Raw genomic sequence first — 21235 nt, 5'->3', positions numbered from 1 at the left:
AACACACACACACACACACTGACCACTAATATGTTTTGTACAATTCTGCATCATCATCATCATTGTATAGTGTGTGTGTGTGTGTGTGTGTGTGTGTGTGTGTGTGCGTGTGTGTGTGTGTGCACGTTATGTGGCTGGGCGACAGACAGGCAGAGGGAGAGAGAGGTGGGTGAGGGTTAGATGTTGAAGCCTGCCTCAGCACATTACCCCCCCCCCCCCCCCCCCACACACACACACACACACACCACCACCATCACCAGTACAGTCAATACACTACTGAAGCAAGTTGCCACGTGAACCTGTTCACTGCTTTACTGTGCTGCACACACTGGGCACACTGGGAATACTGGGAATACTGGGCCACTCCTGTGTCTCCCTGTTTCAGTATCACACTGCAATTGAAGTCAGACACAATTTCAAACACACATTTCATGTCTTCCAGAGCTTTAAAGGACAAGAGAGCGTCTGTCCTGTCAGGAGAGCGTCCATCCTGTCAGGACCATCAACACTGAAGCTGACTGAATCATCTCATACTAACATCATGACTAACATCCTTTCAGATTCACATCTTCAATGAAATAATATTAACCAGTCAAACTAAACTCCAAGTTTCTCCCTCAGGACAGGTTAAAAACAGAACTTGGTCCAGATGAGAACAGCTGGCATAAAGTTGAGTACATGGCTGTCTTTCTGCTCCCAATCCTGGCAGCTGAGTGCTAACATCTTAAAATGAATGAGGAAGTGGAAGTATTATTTTCCCAGGGATATTCAATTTTTTCATTGTCAACAAATCCCATGTTCAGACCCAAACCGAAAGTGAACGTATCTACTATGAAAATCTCCGTCCTCTGTGACATAGAGCTCCATGAATGAGCCTCACTGTGTCGCTGGCTGACATGTTCTCCATCTCCATCTCCATCAACACACACACACTGGACTTTATTCTGACTCAGTCCCACGTACACCGTCCTGCTGCCTCAGATCATTACCAGAGAAGTGGTTCCCAAACACCGGGCCGGACCGGTACCAGGCCTCAGAACATTTTCCACCAGGCTGTGAGAAAACAATACGATGCACAAAACTATAATAATAATAAAATAATAACCATATAATTTATAGGCTATAGGCCACTTTTGCAGTAATTACCATAATCCTTAAATTAGCAATCCCAATCCGTGTCTCCTCACCTCAAATAAAAGACAGGATGGAGAGTCAGAATACGTGTTGTGTTCATGTACGAGCGTGGACTCTGTCGTCTACAGGGCTGATTCAGAGAGATGCTTTATGCATCTTAGCTATTTTTTTAACTCCTTCAAATGTAGCAGAATTTATTTTAAAGGGGACATATTATAAAAAGTGAGATTTTCATGTTTTTTTTATTATAAAACAGGCTTAAGTGCTATATAAATACTGTGAAAGTATTGAAACACTAAATCCATAGGGAGATACACACAGCCCATATTCAGAAACTCTGTATTTGAAACAAGCTGTCAGGATTTCTGTCCATTTGTGATGTTACAAATATTCAATATTTAGACCCTTTATGCAGTTTTAAACATAAACATTCTAAATGTGTCCCAGTTTATTCCTGGTTGCAGTGTATGTGAATGTCATCAACTGACAGGAAGTAAACATGGACCCAAGCTGTTGCCTAGCAACACAATCCTGTTGCAATTCCATCGAAATGCGCTAAAATGGAGCGTTTCAGACAGAGGGTAGATACAGGCATATTCAGGCCAACAGTATGAGGAAAATAAAGTGTTTTTTTAACATTACAGCATGTAAACATGTTCTAGTAGAAACACAAAATACAAGTATGAACCTGAACATGAGCATGACATGGGACCTTTAAGATCTGCATTGGGGGTATAGATTCCATATTAAAGTTGCATCAAACACTTTCAGTGGGGTGTGCTTGAGGAGGGGGGAGGGGGGGGGTTAGAAGTTTATGTGTATCATTTCATCATCAATAAGACTCGATTACATTCATTTTAAAACATTGGTATAATTATTCTAAACAAACAAGACCATCGCCTCAACACTGCATACATGTGTACATGTCATGTGACCTGGGCTGGTTTAAAGGGGAATCTACTGAGTTGATTTAAGGCACAAAGGCTGGTAGCTTTACAACACAAACCATGTGGACAGCGCCGTGCCCACACCCTCTTCACGATAGGAAGGAGCGCAATGTATGGCAAACGTCCCCAGTTTGACATTTACCAATGTAGAAAAATAATGAGCTAATTCATAGTTAAAATAGATTATGAATACCAATTCATCTGCGGCCATTTGTGCTGAAATTGGTTTTTAAGACTTGCTTGAAATGAGGCCATTTACATACATGTATGCATGCCTGGTGTGCAACCTCAGCGCTCACTCTCCTTCGCTCAGAGACGGGCCGCCTCCTCTCTTTCTCCCCTAGCAACAAACATTCAAAAGAGAACATTTTCCTATCAAATCTGGGCGTCATGCTATTTCAGGTCTGGGTCATGAATAAGTTAGTCCAAACTCTGCATGTGAGTGAGCTAATGCAAAAAAGAGGACAGACTGGTGGTAGGGGGGCTGTTGTCAGGGTCTAGGAGGAGAGGAGCAACATCAGGTCAGTCAACACACATGTAGAGTACTGTGTGCATCCCATCATGCTCAGTGTGCTGGAGGTGACACAGACTTCAAGGGAAATATTCCCAACGTTTCAGACTATGATGCTCTGGGTCCCCCTCTAGCATCAGTTTTGGATGTTTCAGCGGTCTCCTGGTTGACAATCCTGTGTTTGTTTGCCCAGTCCACCACTCCTCCCGCCCACACTGAGCAGACTACTGCGCTCTTTATACTACGTCAGTGTCTCTGACCATCTAAAAATGACCCGGATGGGTTTACATTGGAGTTAGAGGAAAGCCCGTTGTGTCATACAGACGCTACAGGGAGCGTCAGTATTAGACGCTGAGGGTCACTGACCGACTGACTTGTTGGCCCAGTACAGGACCCCAAAATACACAGGGACAGATTTACTGAGGACATGTTGTCTTCATGTATTCAGACAATAGCTCATAATGCAGTCAGCTCCTGGATACCTCATGTGAACAGAAAAACAATGGGGCGGCTGTGGCTCAGAGGTCAGGTTGTTCACCAACCGGAAGGTCGCTGGTTCGATCCCCGGCTGCTCCGGGTCACATGACGATATGTTCTTGAGCAAGACACCCCAAACTGTTCCTGAAGGCTGAGCCATCGGTGTGTGAATGAGTCTTTAGATGAGATCCTGATGGACAGGTAGCCTCAGTCATCAGTGGATGAATGTGTGTGTGAATGGTTGAATGCTGACATGTACGTGCTGACGTGCTTACGGTAAGCGTATTGCCTCATTTCCGGTTGCCTGTCTTTCTGTGTGCTGCTGTGTTCTGTAGCTGCTCTAGCACATCCAGGGCAATATAGTTATATACTCTTCATTACAGCAGCTAAATTACCCGCTACATTTATATCTACACTAGTTCTGCTTAAGCACTCACAACTCACTCCTTTTAGAGACTTAACCACACATATTCAGCTCGGCTAACGCTAGCTGGGCTATCGTATCGTAGCATAACAGTAGCTTAGCAGTAGCTTAGCCGTTAGCGATGGCTTCTCCTCTCTCCTGCTCTCCTGTTCTCTCTCCTTCTCCTGCTCTCCCCTGCTCTCCTGTTCTCTCTCCTTCTCCTGCTCTCCCCTGCTCTCCTGTTCTCTCTCCCTCTCCTGCTCTCCCCTGCTCTCCTGTTCTCTCTCCTTCTCCTGCTCTACCCTGCTCTGTGTGTCTTATGTTTAGTTATTCCTCTGCCTCCTTTAGAGCTAATGGTACATGTATTAGGTGTAGTGCACTTGCTGCATTGGAGGCGAGGGTTAGCGAGTTAGAAGCCCGGTTCTGCACTTTAGCTTTAGCTTCTTCTGTAGTTAGCCAGCCCCTAGCCGGTGCAGACCGGCCAAGCTTAGCTTCTGCTAGCCGTCCCCCGGCAACCCCCGAGCAGCCGGGAGGCTGGGTGACTGTCCGAAGGACGCATAGTCGTACCCTGAAGCCCACGGTTAACCACCAACCGCTTCACGTTTCAAACAGATATTCCCCTCTCAGCGACACACCCGCTGAGAAACCAACTCTGGTTATCGGCAGCTCCATTTTGCGGAACGTGAAGTTAGCGAAGTCAGCTGCCATAGTTAATTGCATCCCGGGGACCAGAGCGGGCGACATTGAATCTGTTTTGAAACTGCTGGCTAAGGATAAACGTAAATACAGTAAGATTGTTATTCACGTCGGTGGTAATGACACCCGGTTACGTCGATCGGAGGTCACTAAAGTTAATGTCCAATCGGTGTGTGCATATGCAAAAACAATGTCGGACTCCGTAGTTTTCTCTGGTCCCCTCCCCAATTTGACCAGTGACGACATGTATAGACGCATGAAGTCATTCCACAGCTGGCTGTCGTGGTGGTGTCCAGCAAACGATGTGGGCTTCATTGACAATTGGAACCCTTTCTGGGGAATTCCTGGTCTGATTAGGAGAGACGGCATTCATCCTACTTTGGATGGTGCAGCTCTCTTATCCAGAAATCTGACCAAGATTGTTGGTGGAACAAATCCATGACAAACCAGGGGTCATTCCAGGACGCAGAGCTGTAGTCTTACACACTTCTCTGCGCTTCCATTAGAGCAGTTACCCACCCATAGCTTAACCCCAAACCTAACTGAGACTGTGTCTGTCCCACCTAAATTAATGAAATCAAAAGTAAACAGAAGAGGAGCTAAACATAATAATCTAATAAAATCTAACACTAGCACTGCAATAAAGCAACAAAACAGGAGAATTAAATGTGGACTCTTAAATATCAGATCTCTGTCATCTAAAGCTCTACTAGTAAATGATTTAATATCAGATAATCACATTGATTTATTTTGTCTTACCGAAACCTGGCTGTGTCAGGAAGAATATGTCAGCCTAAACGAATCCACTCCCCCGAGTCATATTAATACTCACATTCCTCGAGACACCGGCCGAGGAGGTGGAGTTGCAGCCATCTTCGACTCAAGCCTATTAATAAACCCTAAAACTAAACTAAATTATAACTCATTTGAAAGCCTTGTTCTTAGTCTTTCACACCCAACCTGGAAAGCACTACAGCCAATTTTATTTGTTATAGTGTACCGCGCTCCAGGCCCATATTCTGAATTTCTATCTGAATTCTCAGAGTTTCTATCAAACTTAGTCCTGAAAACAGATAAAGTCATTATAGTAGGTGATTTTAATATTCATGTGGACGTTGATAATGATAGCCTCAGTACTGCGTTTATCTCTTTATTAGATTCAATTGGTTTCTCGCAGAACGTGCATAAACCCACTCACCGCATTAACCACACCCTCGACCTTGTTATGTCATATGGCGTTGAAATTGAACATTTAATTGTTTTTCCACAGAACTCTCTTTTATCAGACCATTATTTAATCACTTTTGAATTCTTATTACTAGACTATACACCATCAGATAAAAGTGTGTACACTAGATGTCTATCCGATAGTGTTGTAGCTAAATTTAAAGGTCACATATTATGCTCATTTCCAGGTTCATAGATGTATTTTAATGTTGCACTAGAACATGTTTACATGCTGCAATGTTCAAAAAAACCTTTATTCTTCTCATACTGCAGCCTGAGTCTGCCTGCCTCAGAGCCTAATTCAGCCTCTGTCTGAAAACCACTGATTCACAGCCTGTCTCCTCCCACTCTGCTCTGATTGGTCAGCGTTTTCTGTCAATCAAACTTCCTCAACAACAACAGCGTCACCCTCCCCCTCCCTCCCGGAGAAGCTCTGGAGAGAGAGAGGAGTGGAGAGAGAGGAGTGGAGGGAGAGGCAGCTAGAATAAAGTTTATAAACCACTTTAAAGTTTATAAACCAGAAACTTCACCCAGCGCACGTTACCGGAGGAATCTGATCAGAAATCGGCGACACATGATGAACATCTGCGGTCCAGATTCCAGGTTTTCCTGACGGTTTCTCTCAGGTAAATAATACTATTTATAGCTCTGTTAGTTAACTCAGTGTTTACCTCATGCATCAACTCTGTAAACCGTAAACATACACTCTGTTTTACGTCTGTCTTTACAGATCCATCTGTGAGAAATGACCGACAGAATCATCCCAGAGGAGAGCAGACAGCTGAAAGCAGATGGGAGATACAGAGCTACATGCTACCGCTATGAGACGGTGTGTAAACACAGCGACCATCAGGGTGGAAAATAGAAGATGTGAAACAGTAGTCAGTTCATTATTTCTGCTAAAAGATAAATGTATGGAAGATCAGAGTAATGGTATATTATTTACAATAGTAGCTGTCTCTGTGTTACCATGACTACAGACCACCGGAGCTTAGCTTACCATAGTTTACCAGAGCTGAAAGACTTTCTCCTGTACCATGTCAACATAACTAACAGGTGAGATGATTACAAATGCTGTGAATAATTAATATTGTCATCTGTCAACTCAAATAAAGTTTGACTGTGAAACAGAAATGTGTTGTGTTGCTTACAAGTCACTATTTACTACCTGTACTCTGCTACATGCATGACATCAAATATATATAATATATAAATATCATCTGTTTAAACAGTGTAATTACATAAAGCCTTTGTGAAAGAACATGTTATATTTAGATGATGGGAGTACATGAAGCCTGTTCTGCTGGTTCTTGCAGACTTTGCTCAAGTTAGGTTGAGGAGGAGAGACAGTGACGGGCTGTGGGGCGGGGTCAGCTACTGAAGGTTCTCTCTGGTTCGACCAGGAAACCCTTACATGGCTTGCATTTCTCTAATGACGTCAGAAGAGAAGGAAAAAAAGCGATTTTTTTTTCTGCACCCATTTCCGGACAAACGGAGGAGGAGAAAAAGAGAGAGGATGGTCTTTTATGATACTATGGTGGCCTGTAGACACACTGGGGACAGATATTGATGTTCAAAAGACATGGAAAAGTGCATTTTGCATAATAGGTGACCTTTAAGGAAGCGATTCCATCAGCATTAAATTCAATACCATGTCTCAATATAACAGAGGACTCGTATGTTAATTTTAGCCCTACCCAAATTGATCATCTTGTAGATAGTGCTACAGACTCACTGCGAGTCACACTTGATTCTGTTGCCCCTCTAAAAAAGAAGTTAGTAAAACAAAGGAAGTCAGCTCCATGGTATAACCCTCAAACACGCAAATTAAAGCAAGCATCGAGGAAACTGGAAAGGATATGGCGTTCCACCAAACAGGAAGAATCTCATTTAGTCTGGCAAGATAGTCTTAAAACATATAGGAAGGCTCTCTGTGATGCCAGAGCAGCCCATTACTCATCATTAATAGAGAAAAATAAGAACAACCCTAGGTTTCTATTCAGCACTGTAGCCAGGCTGACAGAAAGTCACAGCTCTATTGAGCCATGTATTCCTACAACCCTCAGTAGTAGTGATTTCATGAGTTTCTTTAATGATAAAATCATAACTATTAGAGACAAAATTAATCACCTCCTACCTTCAACTGGTACCAATTTATCCTCAAACTTAGGAACCTTAGAAACAGCTGTACAACCTGATATATATTTAGACTGCTTTTCTCCTATCGATCTCCACAAATTAACCTCACTGATCTCCTCATCTAAATCATCTACCTGTCTCCTAGACCCTATTCCAACTAGACTGCTTAAAGGAATTTTACCTCTAGTTAGCACCTCTTTACTGGATATGATCAATGTGTCTTTACTAACAGGCTATGTACCACAGTCCTTTAAAGTAGCTGTAATTAAACCTCTTCTTAAAAAGCCCACTCTTGATCCAGAGGTCCTAGCCAACTATAGACCTATATCTAACCTTCCCTTTACCTCCAAAATACTCGAGAAAGTAGTTGCCAGTCAGCTGTGTGACTTTCTACAGAACAATCATTTATTCGAAGATTATCAGTCAGGATTTAGAGTGCACCATAGCACAGAGACAGCACTAGTGAAAATTACAAATGACCTTCTAATGGCATCGGACAAAGGACTTGTCTCTGTACTTGTCTTGCTAGATCTCAGTGCTGCTTTCGACACCATTGACCATCACATCCTATTACAAAGACTGGAACATTTAATTGGCATTAAAGGAACTGCACTAAGTTGGTTTAAGTCCTATTTATCAGATCGATCTCAGTTTGTACATGTCAACGATGAGTCCTCCATGCACGCCAAAGTTAGTCACGGAGTTCCACAGGGTTCTGTACTTGGACCAATTCTATTTATCGATTTTAAAATCGTCCTCCTCACCTACAAAGCGCTAAACGGTCAGGCCCCATCATATCTTAAAGAGCTCATAGTACCCTACTACCCCACTAGAGCACTGCGCTCACAGAATGCAGGGTTACTTGAGGTTCCTAGAGTCTCCAAAAGTAGCCTTCAGCTATCAAGCTCCTCTTCTCTGGAACCAGCTCCCAGTTTCAGTCCGGGAGGCAGACACCGTCTCTACATTTAAGAGTAGGCTAAAGACTTTCCTCTTTGATAACGCTTATACTTAAGCTGCTATAGGCATAGACTGCCAGGGGACTTCCTATGACACACTGTCATAAGGAACTTCCTATGACACACTGAGCTCCCCTCTCCTTCTGTATATACTCATGTCCCATGTCCATGTTGTTACTAACTTCATTCCTTCCCGGGAGTCCTTGTGCCTCCTTGTCTCGCAGCTAACCGTGGAGCGGGGTCACACCTGGAGCGAGGTCATACCTGGAGCGGGATCACACCGGGAGCGAGGTTATACCTGGAGCATGGGTACACTTGGAGCAGGGTTTCACCTGGATCTTGGTGGTCTCCGGTATTGTGGCTGCATCTGCTGCCGCGTCGGTGCCTGCTTGACACCAACTGCTACCATCCCTAATTAACTACGTCTGTACGAGGGACTACCAATGCTAACGAGGGATTTCCAACACCTAGTGACAATGTGGCAGCCTGGAGAATAACACTTCTCAATCACTGCCAAAGACATCAAGAGCTCCCAGCAAGCATGCTGATGCTGCAGGAACCAACGCACGGGCATCGATCGCAGGGACGTCCCACACCAATACACATGGACGTACTGAGGAGAGATGCTGGACAGTGCTGGCTTTCCGATAGTTGTATTATCACTCTTTCCATCCACCATTTGTGTTATCAGTCCTACTTGTATTAGCTATTACAGCTGCTAGACTGCTATTGTGGCTGCTTCTCTATCTCTCTCTCTCTATCTCTCTCTCTCTCTCTCTCTCTCTCTCTCTCTCTCTCACTCTCTCTCTATCTATCTATCCCCCCAGCCGGTCTCGGCAGATGGCCGCCCGCCCTGCGCCCGGTTCTGCTCCAGGTTTCTTCCCAGTAATCGGGGAGTTTTTCCTGGCCACAGTGCGCTTGGTGGATCCTGTTGGGTCTCTAAACTATGGTGTACGGTCATAGACCTGCTCTATATATAAAGCGTCTTGAGATAACTTCTGTTGTGATTTGACGCTATACAAAAATAAATTGATTTGATTTGATTTGATGTACTGTAAAGAGCTCTGAGTGGTCGGAAGACTAGAAAGGAGCTATATAAATACAAGTCCATTTACCATGATAACATGGTGATCTCAATTCCAAAATATTTGCTTTGGTAAAGTCCACGTCAGAGAAAAGAGACTGTTAGGCTCTATTACTAAAAATATGGCGGCTGCGTTGTGTGGTGACAGCGTTGCGTGGTGGCTGCGTGATACACGCGTCGAGCGTTCACACAAGCTGCATTTCAGCTGCGTGTCTGCTGCGTGTCTGCTGCGTTTCTGCTGCTGTCAGCCCTTTTTTTCTACATAGAGTTTGCCTTCATTTCATTATAAATATAATTTATATTTATTTTAGACCGAGAAAGGTTAAGAAACGTGTGGTAATTTGTAAATATACGTACTATATTCATTCATGTTCTAGAACACTGTCCGACACATATTTCAGAATAAAAGCCTCGTGTTAACAAATGAAGGAATTCTGTCCACAGAAAAAAGTGTTGATTTAAAAATACGTTTTTACTTTTTTCATCTCCATAACATATTCTACAGATAGACATAGAAACTGTAGTAATGTAGCTGATATGATGTTAATATACAGTCAATAGATCACTTTCACTGTTCGTTGCTGCTGTGAGACGCACGTGGCACACGTCAAAAATAGGCGAGACCTCTATTCTCTAGAAGAGACGCAGCTGAGACGCGCATGTGACGTGCGTGAGATGCGCGTCTCACGCGGGCAGTGTGCCTGCTCTAACCTGTTAACACGGACGGCGAAATAAAAAACAACAGGTCACGCAGCCGCCACGCGCTCCTGACGTTCCTGGTGTGTCCGAACTGTTAAGATAAAGCTGAACATTTCTGTCATTGTGGTAGTGAGGACTACTATAGTGCCATTTATGTTCCCAGAGCATGTCTCTGTGTGTCTTCTTGTGTTGTAGCCTATGTAATGTTATAGTGTGTGTATGATATGGATATCATGTTCTAAATCATTAAGTGAATGTCAGTATGAGTGTGTTGTATTGTCGTTATGGAATTGTGAGTTGTGTGAAAGCAGTTTGGATTTGTCCTGTCAAAGTGGATCGTCTTATGGAGCTGCTGTGATACGGCATGTAATGAGGATCCAAACAAACACATCCTTTAGTTTGCTGAAATGTCTCCGAATACTCTCTGTAGCTCTGTACTGCACACATCTTCATCCACTATACTCCATCCATTACAATCCAAACCAGCCATGGTAATCCAGTAGATAATTACAACCTACGGGCTGGGAATATTTCACTGTGAGTTTTGGAATGCAGCAAGGTGCGCGCACACACACACACACACACACACACACACACACACACACACACACACACACACATTGAAAGTGTCCTGGATGAGCCCCCTCAGTCTGGTGCTTACAGTCTGGGTTCCAGTGCTGTCAGCAGCCCTCTATCACGCCTTCAGAGAGCAGTGTTGCCAGCTCCAGCTGATCTCAGTCCTCCTGCCGGAGCTCTTCTCATTGACTCGCTGTCTGCTGCCAGGCACACCGAGCAATCTCTCACCTGGACTAACTCAGCAGGCTGCTTTGGCTCCACTACCGTTTACTCTTCCCTCTCCAGAAGAGAAAAAGCAGGTTTATTGTGCATCTGTGCCGGTATGTGTTGTATCTTAATAACAGGCGTCCTTTTGGTGTGTTAGTGGGCACATATTGGCATTCCCCTCGTCTCTCTTTTCCTCTAGCTGGGAATATCTGGGAACAGTACTGGCGGCTCTGTGGGACAGAGCATAAGAAAAAGGAGGGAAGGAATTTGTTCAAGGCACACGATGAAATGAAGGAGACCATGCAGAAAAGATGGATTGAGGCCCGTGCACACTGTTACTATGAGACACAATTCTAATGGTGTCAGTAATTTAGGAGCCATGTTTGTAAATATAAATGTAGTCACTTTTATGGTTTATTATAATAATAATTACTATTTATTTATTTATTTTTTAACATGCGGAGGAGGTGGCCGGACTTTGTCAGACCTGCCTTTGTCCCAGGAAACTCCATTAATAACTTGTACCCTTAGCGTGCCCAACACCTCACCTGTTTGATTCGGTTAAACCAACTCGGGTCCGTTTGACCAGTTAGTACGGTTCTAAACAACCGAACCACTTCGGAGCTGACTTGGATCTTTTGGTTGGTTTGTTGTGTGAAAGCAAACCAACCAATCACAGGGTTTTATGATAGCAGATACAGTATGTGAGTTTAGCAGGATTTGGAAAGGTAAACTACTAATGAATCCATCTGGTGATTGTGAAATCTGTTCAGGAAGCAATCTTATACTCGATCTGCATAAGGCCATGTATATAATTTATATGGGTAACCATGGTGATGGGTATTTTCCCTGATTAATAGGTCAAAAGCTGTTAAAACGGCTGTGCTTGTATCCGACTCCATGTAGCTTGTCAGTTCATTAAGTCCATTAAAAAGTGTGTGACCCCGAATCATTTTAGTCTAACTTCAGAACATTTGCAGTCTAATAACACGCTGTACTACTAATGCTTATAATCACTTATTTATTTGTGACACCAAAGAACCCAATTTAAATGCAACATATATATTTCTGATCCGAACCAAATGAACCAGTCTACAGGTGTGAACGCACCTTTAGAGATGAGATAAGTCGAACGTCTGTGAGCTGACAGAAGTGACCTCTCTTCTCTTCTCTTTATTGAGTCTGAAGCAGATTGCGACTCATCTTGCAATGAACATCCAGGATGGCTTTTATCACACATGCTATAGATGCCTTTAGAACTGAAATATTGAGAAGTTCATTTTATGATGAGTCAATATTCTTGCCCCAAAAATGTAATTGGCATAATGGTGCTGATTTGTTTTGGGATGGTTGTAGGTTCAAATTCAAGTCCTCCAAATAAGATTACAAAATACGTGTTTTGAAAGTGCGCTTTAGAAAGAAACACATCATTGTCTGATTTCATGGTTCTGTTGACACAATGGGACGCAGGATGATGTCATTTGTGTAAAAAGCATAACAAGTCTCTGTTGAAAAATACATCTGTTTTATGATCTGGCGATGAAATGTGTAAAGTTTGATAGATTTAGGCCCAAAACCGACGTCTGTAAAGGGGAGACTATAAAACGCATAAAACCCATTTCCATTCACATATCTGGAGGTCAGAGGTCAAGGGACCCCTTTGAAAATCACCATGCCAGTTATACCTCGCCAAAATCTATTAGTTAGTTATTTAGTGTTCTTTTACCGACAAGCTAGCATGACATGTTTGGTACCGATGGATTCCATATGACAGTATCTTCACTCTAGCTTGAAAACTCAGCCCGCAACAACCTCTGAAAGACAGAACAGCGGCCGTCAGAGTGTTAAGGGGTTACTAAGTTAATGTTTAGTTACGACTCTTCTCATTATCTAATATAAAACTAAATTATCCTACTTTTCCATTTGTTTAAAGTGCACCAGGATACTTCTTGCACATGTGGACTACACTGCATCTCACAAACTAACGCTAATAACTAATATTCAACTGTCTTCGTTTGCTAACTTGCTAAGCTAGCTAACGGTATTAGCACCTTACCGTGGAGCAAACGAAGGAGTTTTATTTGATCTTGGATGGATTCAGCTGTGACTGAGGTCTTCCACACTGTTTCATTCATATCTGACATCTGACAAACTTTGAGGGGATCTGCTGTGGGACTTGCAGGTTCCACACACACCGCACAAAGCTCGACAGGCCTCCTGCGCCTAGTTACGGTTGCTAACGTAGGATTGGACAGTGGCTGTTCTTGGGAGGGCCTTAACTTATCTTGGGGAACAGTCTCTACATACTAATCAGTATACAGCTATAAATCAATTTCATTGTTTTCCTCAACAAACAATCAAAAAATCACTTGAATTTCCTCAACTTTACCACCCATATTAACGCTCTACTCCTGAGATGTCTATCTATGAAAGCTAATTCATTCATTCACTCAAAGGATATGAGAGGTAAAGGAAATTCAGCTTGTGCTATCCTGCTCATCTGCTTCAATTCTACTAACTTTAAAAAGGAACATTTTTTAAGCACTTTCAATTTTCTCATTTGGATTTTTCATTGCAGATGTCCAGTAGTTGTCCGTGCACATTGAGATGAGGTGCTGGAGAAGAGGGGATTCCTTTAAGCAGAGGGATGTGAGCACGCTGCCCGAGGCTTTGCTGCAGCCTTGTGTTGCCTCTGCATAGTTAAACTGGTGGAAGAGATGACCAGCAGCCAAGCCAGAGAAGTCTTCTGTACAGCACTCAGACACTCTGTAAACCCCACACGTACCTTCCGCCTGCTAATGGAAGGGAAGAAAAGTGGAGAAATGTTGCTAACAGTCAGGGAAAGGTAAGTGAGAGCACTACATGTAGCCTTTAATAATTAAGATGGTGGCAAGGACATGAAAGGGAGAGCATGATGAGATTAAGTTCTGTACACAAAGACTCTCACAGTCCGGTAAATATTACTAGGTCAATATTTATATCCATCCTCAGTCATTCATTTGACTAACATCATATCATTTATTTCCTGCATATGATTGATGTCCTGCTATTTAACCCTATGGATAATCACCCTGAATGAGAGTATTCTTGTAATCATCATCTGATGATTGACAGTGTGTTGACTTTATCTAGCCAACACTACTTGCTGTGATCTGTTAGTAGGCCTATCCCCTGTAGAACAATCATCTTAGTAAAAACACCTGAAGACCACGCTTCAGAGACCACGTTGGTGATGCTAGCAAACTAGCAAGAGCACATGTTTAAAACAAATATCCAACCTAAAAACCCTAAAACCTCTTCTCCAGTGAAAGTAGCTAGCAACACTAGCTGCTAACTAGCTGCTAACTAGCTGCTAACTAGCTACTAACTAGCTCCCTCAATGTAGAGAGAGAGTCACCAAGTCATCCACACTGACAGTCCGTCCCTTCAGGCCTCCCGCCAAAGAAACTCCCCCAACACTAACATTAGGTAGGTAGACAGGTAGGTAGACAGTTAGGTAGACAGGTAGGTAGACAAGTAGACAAGTAGGTAGGTAGGTAGGTAGGTATTTAGATAGGTAGGTAGGTAGGTAGACAAGTAGACAAGTAGGTAGGTAGGTAGGTACACAGGTAGGTAGACAGGTAGACAGGTAGACAGGTAGGTAGGTAGTCAGGTAGGTAGACAAGTAGATAGGTAGACAGGTAGGTAAGTAGGTAGGTAGGTACACAGGTAGGTAGACAGGTAGGTAGGTAGGTAGACAGAAGACAGGTAGGTAGACAGGTAGGTAGGTAGTTAGGTAGGTAGACAGGTAGGTAGACAGGTAGGTAGGTAGACAGGTAGGTAGACAGGTAGGTAGGTAGGTTGACAAGTAGGTAGGTAGACAGGTAGGTAGGTAGTTAGGTAGGTAGACAGGTAGGTAGACAGGTAGGTAGGTAGACAGGTAGGTAGACAGGTAGGTAGGTAGGTTGACAGGTAGGTAGGTAGGTAGACAGGTAGGTAGGTAGACAGTAGACAGGTAGGTAGGTAGACAAGCAGGTAGGTAGACAGTAGACAGGCAGGTATATGGACAGGTAGGTAGGTAGACAGGCAGGTAGATGGACAGGTAGGTAGGTAGACAGGAGGTAGGTAGGTAGACAGGTAGGTGGTAGACAGGTAGGTAGACAGGCAGTTAGGTAGACAGACAGTTAGGTAGGTAGACAGGTAGGTAGACAGGCAGTTAGGTAGACAGACAGGCAGGTAGGTAGACAGACAGGTAGGTAGGTAGACAGGTATGTAGGTAGACAGTAGACAGGCAGGTAGGTAGGTAGACAGTAGACAGGCAGGTAGGTAGGTAGACAGGCAGGTAGGTAGGTAGACAGGTAGGTAGGTAGATAAGTAGGTAGCTAGACAGTTGGTAGGTAGGTAGACAGGTAGGTAGGTAGGTAGGTAGGTAGGTAGGTAGGTAGGTAGGTAGACAATAGGTAGAGCAGGTTGCCCACCAATCGGAAGGTTGCTGGTTCGATCCCCGGCTCCTCCGGTCACGTCGAAGTGTTCTTGAGCAAGACACTGAACCCCAAACTGCTCCTGAAGGCTGAGCCATCGGTGTGTGAATGAGTCTTTAGATCAGATCCTGATGGGCAGGTTGGCTCCTTGCATGGCAGCCTCTGCCATCAGTGTATGAATGTGTGTGTGAATGGGTGAATGCTGACATGTAGTGTAAAGAGCTTTGAGTGGTCAGATGATTAGCAAGGAGATGTATAAATACAAGTCCATTTAGCATTTATTATATCAGGGTAGCTAGCTGTCAGGCATAGCTCCCTCCATGTTACGCATCATAGGGATTTTATCAACCATCTTATGGATAAATGGAGACTCTTCAGTTGATATTGGTAGCATCTCCTCCAACCAGCTACAAGCTCCTTCATTTCCCTCGGAGTGACAGTTGAAAGCTGTTGCTGTTTAAGAGTTGGCATGGTTCTCCTCCTCGGTGTGCCTTCCTACACACCAGTGTTGTGGCAGCCCGTCCTCATTCCCAGGGCTTCAAATACCGAGGCTTTATCATGGCCGTCGGCGTTTGATACCACCGCACAATTATAGCGGTTTTCATGCTGAAAATATGGTGGCGTGTGACGTATGCAGCTTCTGCTCCAAATTAAAATTAGAGTTCATTGCAGCTGACAGACGCTTATACCCCACATGTATTTCACTGTGATGTTTTTGTAACGGATTACTTATTTGAAAACGTAAATAAATATCTGATTACTTGAATTGCAAACTAACACATTCCTCGTTACAACAAAAAAATAATCTGAGTACTGTAGTGCGTTTCTTTGGAACTAGTACGATTATTCAATACTCGGTTACCTACATCATCAGTTCCAACATGTTCTCATCCCACCTCGTCAAATAGGCTACTGACGCTGTGTCAGACCCCTCAGCGTCACTTTTCAGTGGCATCCTTGATGTTGTGAGTTAAACAAAAACACTTGCTTAGGTTCAGGCAACAAAACCACCTTGTTAGGTTTAGTAAAAAACTACATGGTTGAACATACATACTACATACGTTTCTACAGTGAAAATGACGCTCTTTAAACTACGTCACCACATCACTTTCTCTGAGCGTTTACTGTTGCTGCGGATGGGTTTATATTGTCTCCTACCAGCGCTAAAGGGTGCCTTGTGCAGCGGTATCGAACGCCGACGGCAGTCACAAAGCTTCGGTAGGGCTACTTGACACCCTGGTAATGAGAATGGGCTGTCAGTTCAGGGTGCACAATAAACTCAGTGGCCCTTCAAATCGCCATTAACAGGCAGTAACTGTTTACCGTGATGACGCTGCCACCTTGTGGTTTCCTGACGCGCCCTCGCAATATGCACGTATATGAGCAAGTTGCAGTATGTTTTCTATCATGTTTTATAGCCTCCAGAATAATATCAATGTTTTAAAAAAGCTTCTGACTCCTACAATACAGTGTAACCACTGGGTCATGGAGGTAACAGACTGGAGTTTTATAGCAACTTGGAGGCAGGATGTGGATTTTACATAATGTACTCTATATTTGACTTTCATTTTTGAAAAGAATTCTCCAGTGATTTAGCACTTCACTCCTGTAAAGTTTAGGGGGTCTCAAGAAACATATAAAAGATAAATCAATGAAATAATAAATTAAAAGAATAGTCAAATTGGAGGCGGGATAAGCTGAGAGACCGGCTCCTGCATTTCTCTTCATGCAACTTGGGACTGTAGCGTTCTTACACCCTCCCTGCGTGTCCATGTCCCCACTGTATGACACAGACTTCTGTAGTCTCCAAGCCTCCGACCACATCATCAGGGTTATTTTCTTAGATGTGACAAAGCTTCTCCAGAGACAAAGAGGGCTTTATACAACTGTTTTCCAGTGGTGGAAGAAGTATTCAGATCTTTTACATGGGTAGAAGTCACAATACTACACAGCTGAAATACTCTGTTACAAGTAAATGTCATGCTTTCAAATATTAGACTTCATTCCTTCCACAGACAACTGAGTCAACTTTCCTTAAACTTCCTGTTTACAAAACCCCTTGTTGGGTCGGTGTTCCAATTACACTGTGACTTTCAGAAAAGCCATATTATTCGGCGTTGTGAGGGTACTGTACACATGCACGCTCATACACGACTGTGTTCCCGCCTATGTACAAAAATATACTATCAATACATTTCAGTTCATACAGAGAATATTTAGCCTGGGACAGCAAAGAAACAGCAACATTATTCACCATTAAAACAATGGTCTCCTTTATTCCCACAAGTTACTCCATCACTATACGCTGCTCCTCACTCATTCATCATTGCATTTATTCATTCACTTGTATGTTTATTAGTTAATAGTTGTGTCTGTCATTAGGGTTTAAATGAACATTTCCTTGATAAAGAATGTGATGACGAGGTTTGTGTGAATGAAGCATTACAGTCACTGACGCCAGCTGTTAACTTTGGTGTCCCTGTTATAGAGCTCCCACGCCATGACACTCCAATGCTCTGTGTGTGTGTGTGTGTGTGTGTGTGTGTGTGTGTGTGTGTGTGCGCATGTGTGTGTGTTCACTGTAAATAAAACATGGCTAATGTAGCTGATAATACATTTGGATTATGTCAGCTGCTGTAGGTATGCTCAGTTTTAATATTCACAAAATTAAAAAATGAATCTTGTACGTTTCCGTCTGATCTGACCCTACTTGTCAGGATTTGATAGTACAACTGCTTTCCAATTTCCAAACAGTGATGAATTATCTGAATTTATAATATCTAGAAAAAAAAGCAAAGACAACAATTATTTCTCCATTAACCAAAATCAGCTGTATATCAGAGGCAATAAGCACGCAGACACATCTGTGAGTGTGTGTGTGTCTCACAGGCTCACGGGCGAGTGATCAGACTGAGCCAGCAAATATCCTCTGCTGTATCCTGACGGGGAGACAACATCGATATCTATCAAATATAACATTTATCAGCAGTTCAATAAAACAGCCACACAATCAGCAAGTGACATGGAAGAGATTACAGCCTAATTCAAAGTTAATTGAAATACCACTAATATTGCATTAGTTTGTGTTAATGCTAGAACCCAATCCATTATTTATAGGGCTGGTCCTGAGGTAGAAACAGCTGAAGGCAGACACACAGCCTTCAATGTGTACGCTTAATTATCTCCAACCAGAACACTGAAGAATACCATCACACTATTCAACATCTCTAACAACACCAGCCTAACAACTACTGGACTACGGGGGTACAGACTACCGGGGAGCTGGGGTACAGACTACTGGACTACTGGGGTACAGAAAAGACTACTAGACTACTGGGGTATAGACTACTGGACTACTGGGGTATAGACTACTGGACTACTGGGGTATAGACTACTGGACTACTGGGGTATAGACTACTGGACTACTGGGGTACAGACTAGTGGGGAGCTGGGGTAAACCAACAAATTTTGTATCAACCATTAACAATACAGGAGCATCTTGAGGGACCGTGTGACCAATGGGAGTAGCTGAGCTAGCACCATGGGCGCCAGAAGTAGAGGAGCCAATATTGTATCTAATAGCTTTTATTCACTGTAGAAATTCAGAATGTAATAATGATTGCTGATGCCGGCCGAAACTCGGAAATCATCATTGGACCAATGCGATGTCAATCTTGTATTCCTGTATTGTTGATTGGTAACGACTCAGGATGTCCTCCCTTTTTACGTGTTTTGGCCAATCACAGATTAGCATGATTCCGTCCGGCAGTCGGACCACAGGGCGTCCATCAAGTGCCACATGCTGCCCCCCTTATCCACACACGTTCACACACACACACACACACACACACACACACATAGGGCTACATACAGAGCATACACACACACTCATTACTATTCTATTCACTCCCTTATATTTATATTCCATATTGTATATAGACCCCTCTTACTGTAAATATTGCCATTGTCCCTACAATTTTTACTAGATTTTTAAAATATTTGTATAATTGATGTTGTTTTGCACAATCTGGTGAGCACTGCCACTTTACATTTCACTGCACATCCTGTATGAGTATGTGACAAATAAAACTGTTGAATCTTGAATCTTAAATCTATTTAGTGCATCTTTGTTTCGACAAAGGCAAAAACAACCTCAAGCAAGCATAAAACTTTTTTTTACACAATTGAGAAAGTTTTATACAATTGTGCCATTTCTATACAGCTTTCTGATGTAATACTTGGAATGGAAATGGAAATATGTCTACAGAAATCAAGCCAGCAGCTAAAGCAAAAAGACAAAGATGAAGAAAATGAGAAAGGAAGGAACTGACCAGTCTGGTGACGAGGGGAAACCCGATGTGCCAGAAGTGCTCGTTGAGCAGCCCGTTGGACACCACGTTACCAAACAGAGCGATGGTTCCTGGCTTGCACAGACCACTTCCTGGCTTGGTTTCTGCAAGATAACACAAGTCCTTTTTCACCACAGTCAATGAAAATGATAAAACGTTATACATATAGTATGTACATTTCAAACAGTGAGAGTCTGTTAATAAAACACGTGTCTACAACAGTGTGCAAACACAACCAGTTAATCTCCTTACTTAATTCCTTCCCATGTTCTCTTCTCTCTGCTTACTCTTTCTTCATTCCCACATCCCTTCCCTCCATCACTTCCTACTAGCAGCACTCAGACCCAACCTCGTCCTTGTCCTCATTATGATCATTGTCATCATCAGGGAGTTTAACAGCAGATGAACGATACCACCAGTGTGTGATACCACCAGTGTGTGTTTGTGTGTGTAAAGGGTAGTGGTGTAATGCAAACCTCTGCATCTGGTTATTTCACCATAATATCATCGTTGTTAGACATCATCGCTGCTTCATCCTCTGTATCTGTATGTAAATGTGTTCTACTGTCATTTATACTCCACATACAACTATGTACCTAAATTAATTAATTAAAAAAATGCTGTAGCTCAGTGGGTAGAGCGGGTCGTCCTTTAACCACAAGTTGTGAGGTTCGATCCCCGGCTCCTACAGACTGCATGCCGAAGTGTCCTTGAGCGAGACACTAAACCCCAAGATGCTCCCCGGGCGCTTGCAGCAGCCCACTGCTCCTAAATGCAGAGGTCAAATTTCATGTATGCACCTGTATATATTATGACAAATAAAGGTTTCTTCTCTAAGTTAAATAATAAGGTAAAATGTTGTGTGACTGTCTGGGTGGAAATGAAGAGTGGGAATAGAACAGTGGGGAAATAGTCAGAATAACATTTGAACATATGGCATCATTTAAAAAAACAAAACATAAAGTTGGATTGAAATGCTTATGAGAAAATGTAAATGTTTTTGCCAAAAATGTGAAAAGCTCTCTTGTCCATTGTCCATGCACTTTAGAGACCTTATCATGGAAAGTACTGCTGCTTTGGCTACCAGATGTTATGTTCACACAGTACAGACAACAATCGCCTGGATTACCTGCAGGGCAAAATTCATACGTTGAATCCCAGTGTCCTCACACATTTTGAGAACGTCTCGAAACATTGTCTAAGCTGGTTTACGCTTCTACCCTACCACCTGCCTCTTTAAAGATCTATGGCTATGGCCGGGACCTACAATGCTAAATATTGTCAATTTGTCTCTTACGACTGGTATTGTCCCCACTAGCTTCAAGACAGCCGTTGTTAAACCTCTACTTAAAAAAACACACTTTGTCGAA

General features: G+C 43.0%; 2 protein-coding genes and 1 long non-coding RNA gene across 10 annotated transcripts in view; 2 read left to right on the top strand and 1 right to left on the bottom strand.

Annotated features, from left to right (window-relative positions):
* The window catches only part of rbfox3a (RNA binding fox-1 homolog 3a), a 417847-nt gene that overhangs the window by 254444 nt on the left and 142168 nt on the right, over nt 1-21235 (bottom strand). For 2 of the 8 annotated variants that reach the window (XM_074620479.1, XM_074620481.1), the window contains exon 1: nt 19848-20626. In XM_074620479.1, the coding sequence (XP_074476580.1) occupies nt 19848-20030 (183 nt within the window). In that variant the 5' untranslated portion in view covers nt 20031-20626. Of the gene's footprint in view, nt 1-19847; nt 20627-21235 lie in introns of those variants that run through there. The other 6 variants (XM_074620478.1, XM_074620473.1, XM_074620482.1 and 3 more) reach the window with 5 other exon arrangements.
* Nucleotides 1385-20100, top strand: LOC141758803 (uncharacterized). Its single transcript, XR_012591948.1, has 3 exons — nt 1385-2602; nt 13643-13901; nt 19739-20100. It is a non-coding gene; the product is annotated as an uncharacterized LOC141758803 (long non-coding RNA).
* Nucleotides 3386-4743, top strand: LOC141758799 (uncharacterized). Its single transcript, XM_074620483.1, has one exon. The coding sequence runs from the start codon at nt 3615-3617 to the stop codon at nt 4608-4610; it is 996 nt and encodes a 331-aa protein (XP_074476584.1). The 5' UTR covers nt 3386-3614; the 3' UTR covers nt 4611-4743.

Source organism: Sebastes fasciatus, chromosome 20, assembly GCF_043250625.1.
Source record: "Sebastes fasciatus isolate fSebFas1 chromosome 20, fSebFas1.pri, whole genome shotgun sequence".
Classification (NCBI taxonomy): Eukaryota; Metazoa; Chordata; class Actinopteri; order Perciformes; family Sebastidae; genus Sebastes; species Sebastes fasciatus.
Note: the sequence above shows the minus strand (reverse complement) of the source record. Positions and strands in the feature narration are given on the sequence as shown.

Excerpts from the sequence above, each read along its gene's own strand:
- LOC141758799 (XM_074620483.1), top strand. The coding sequence starts at position 3,615 with ATGGCTTCTCCTCTCTCCTGCTCTCCTGTTCTCTCTCCTTCTCCTGCT.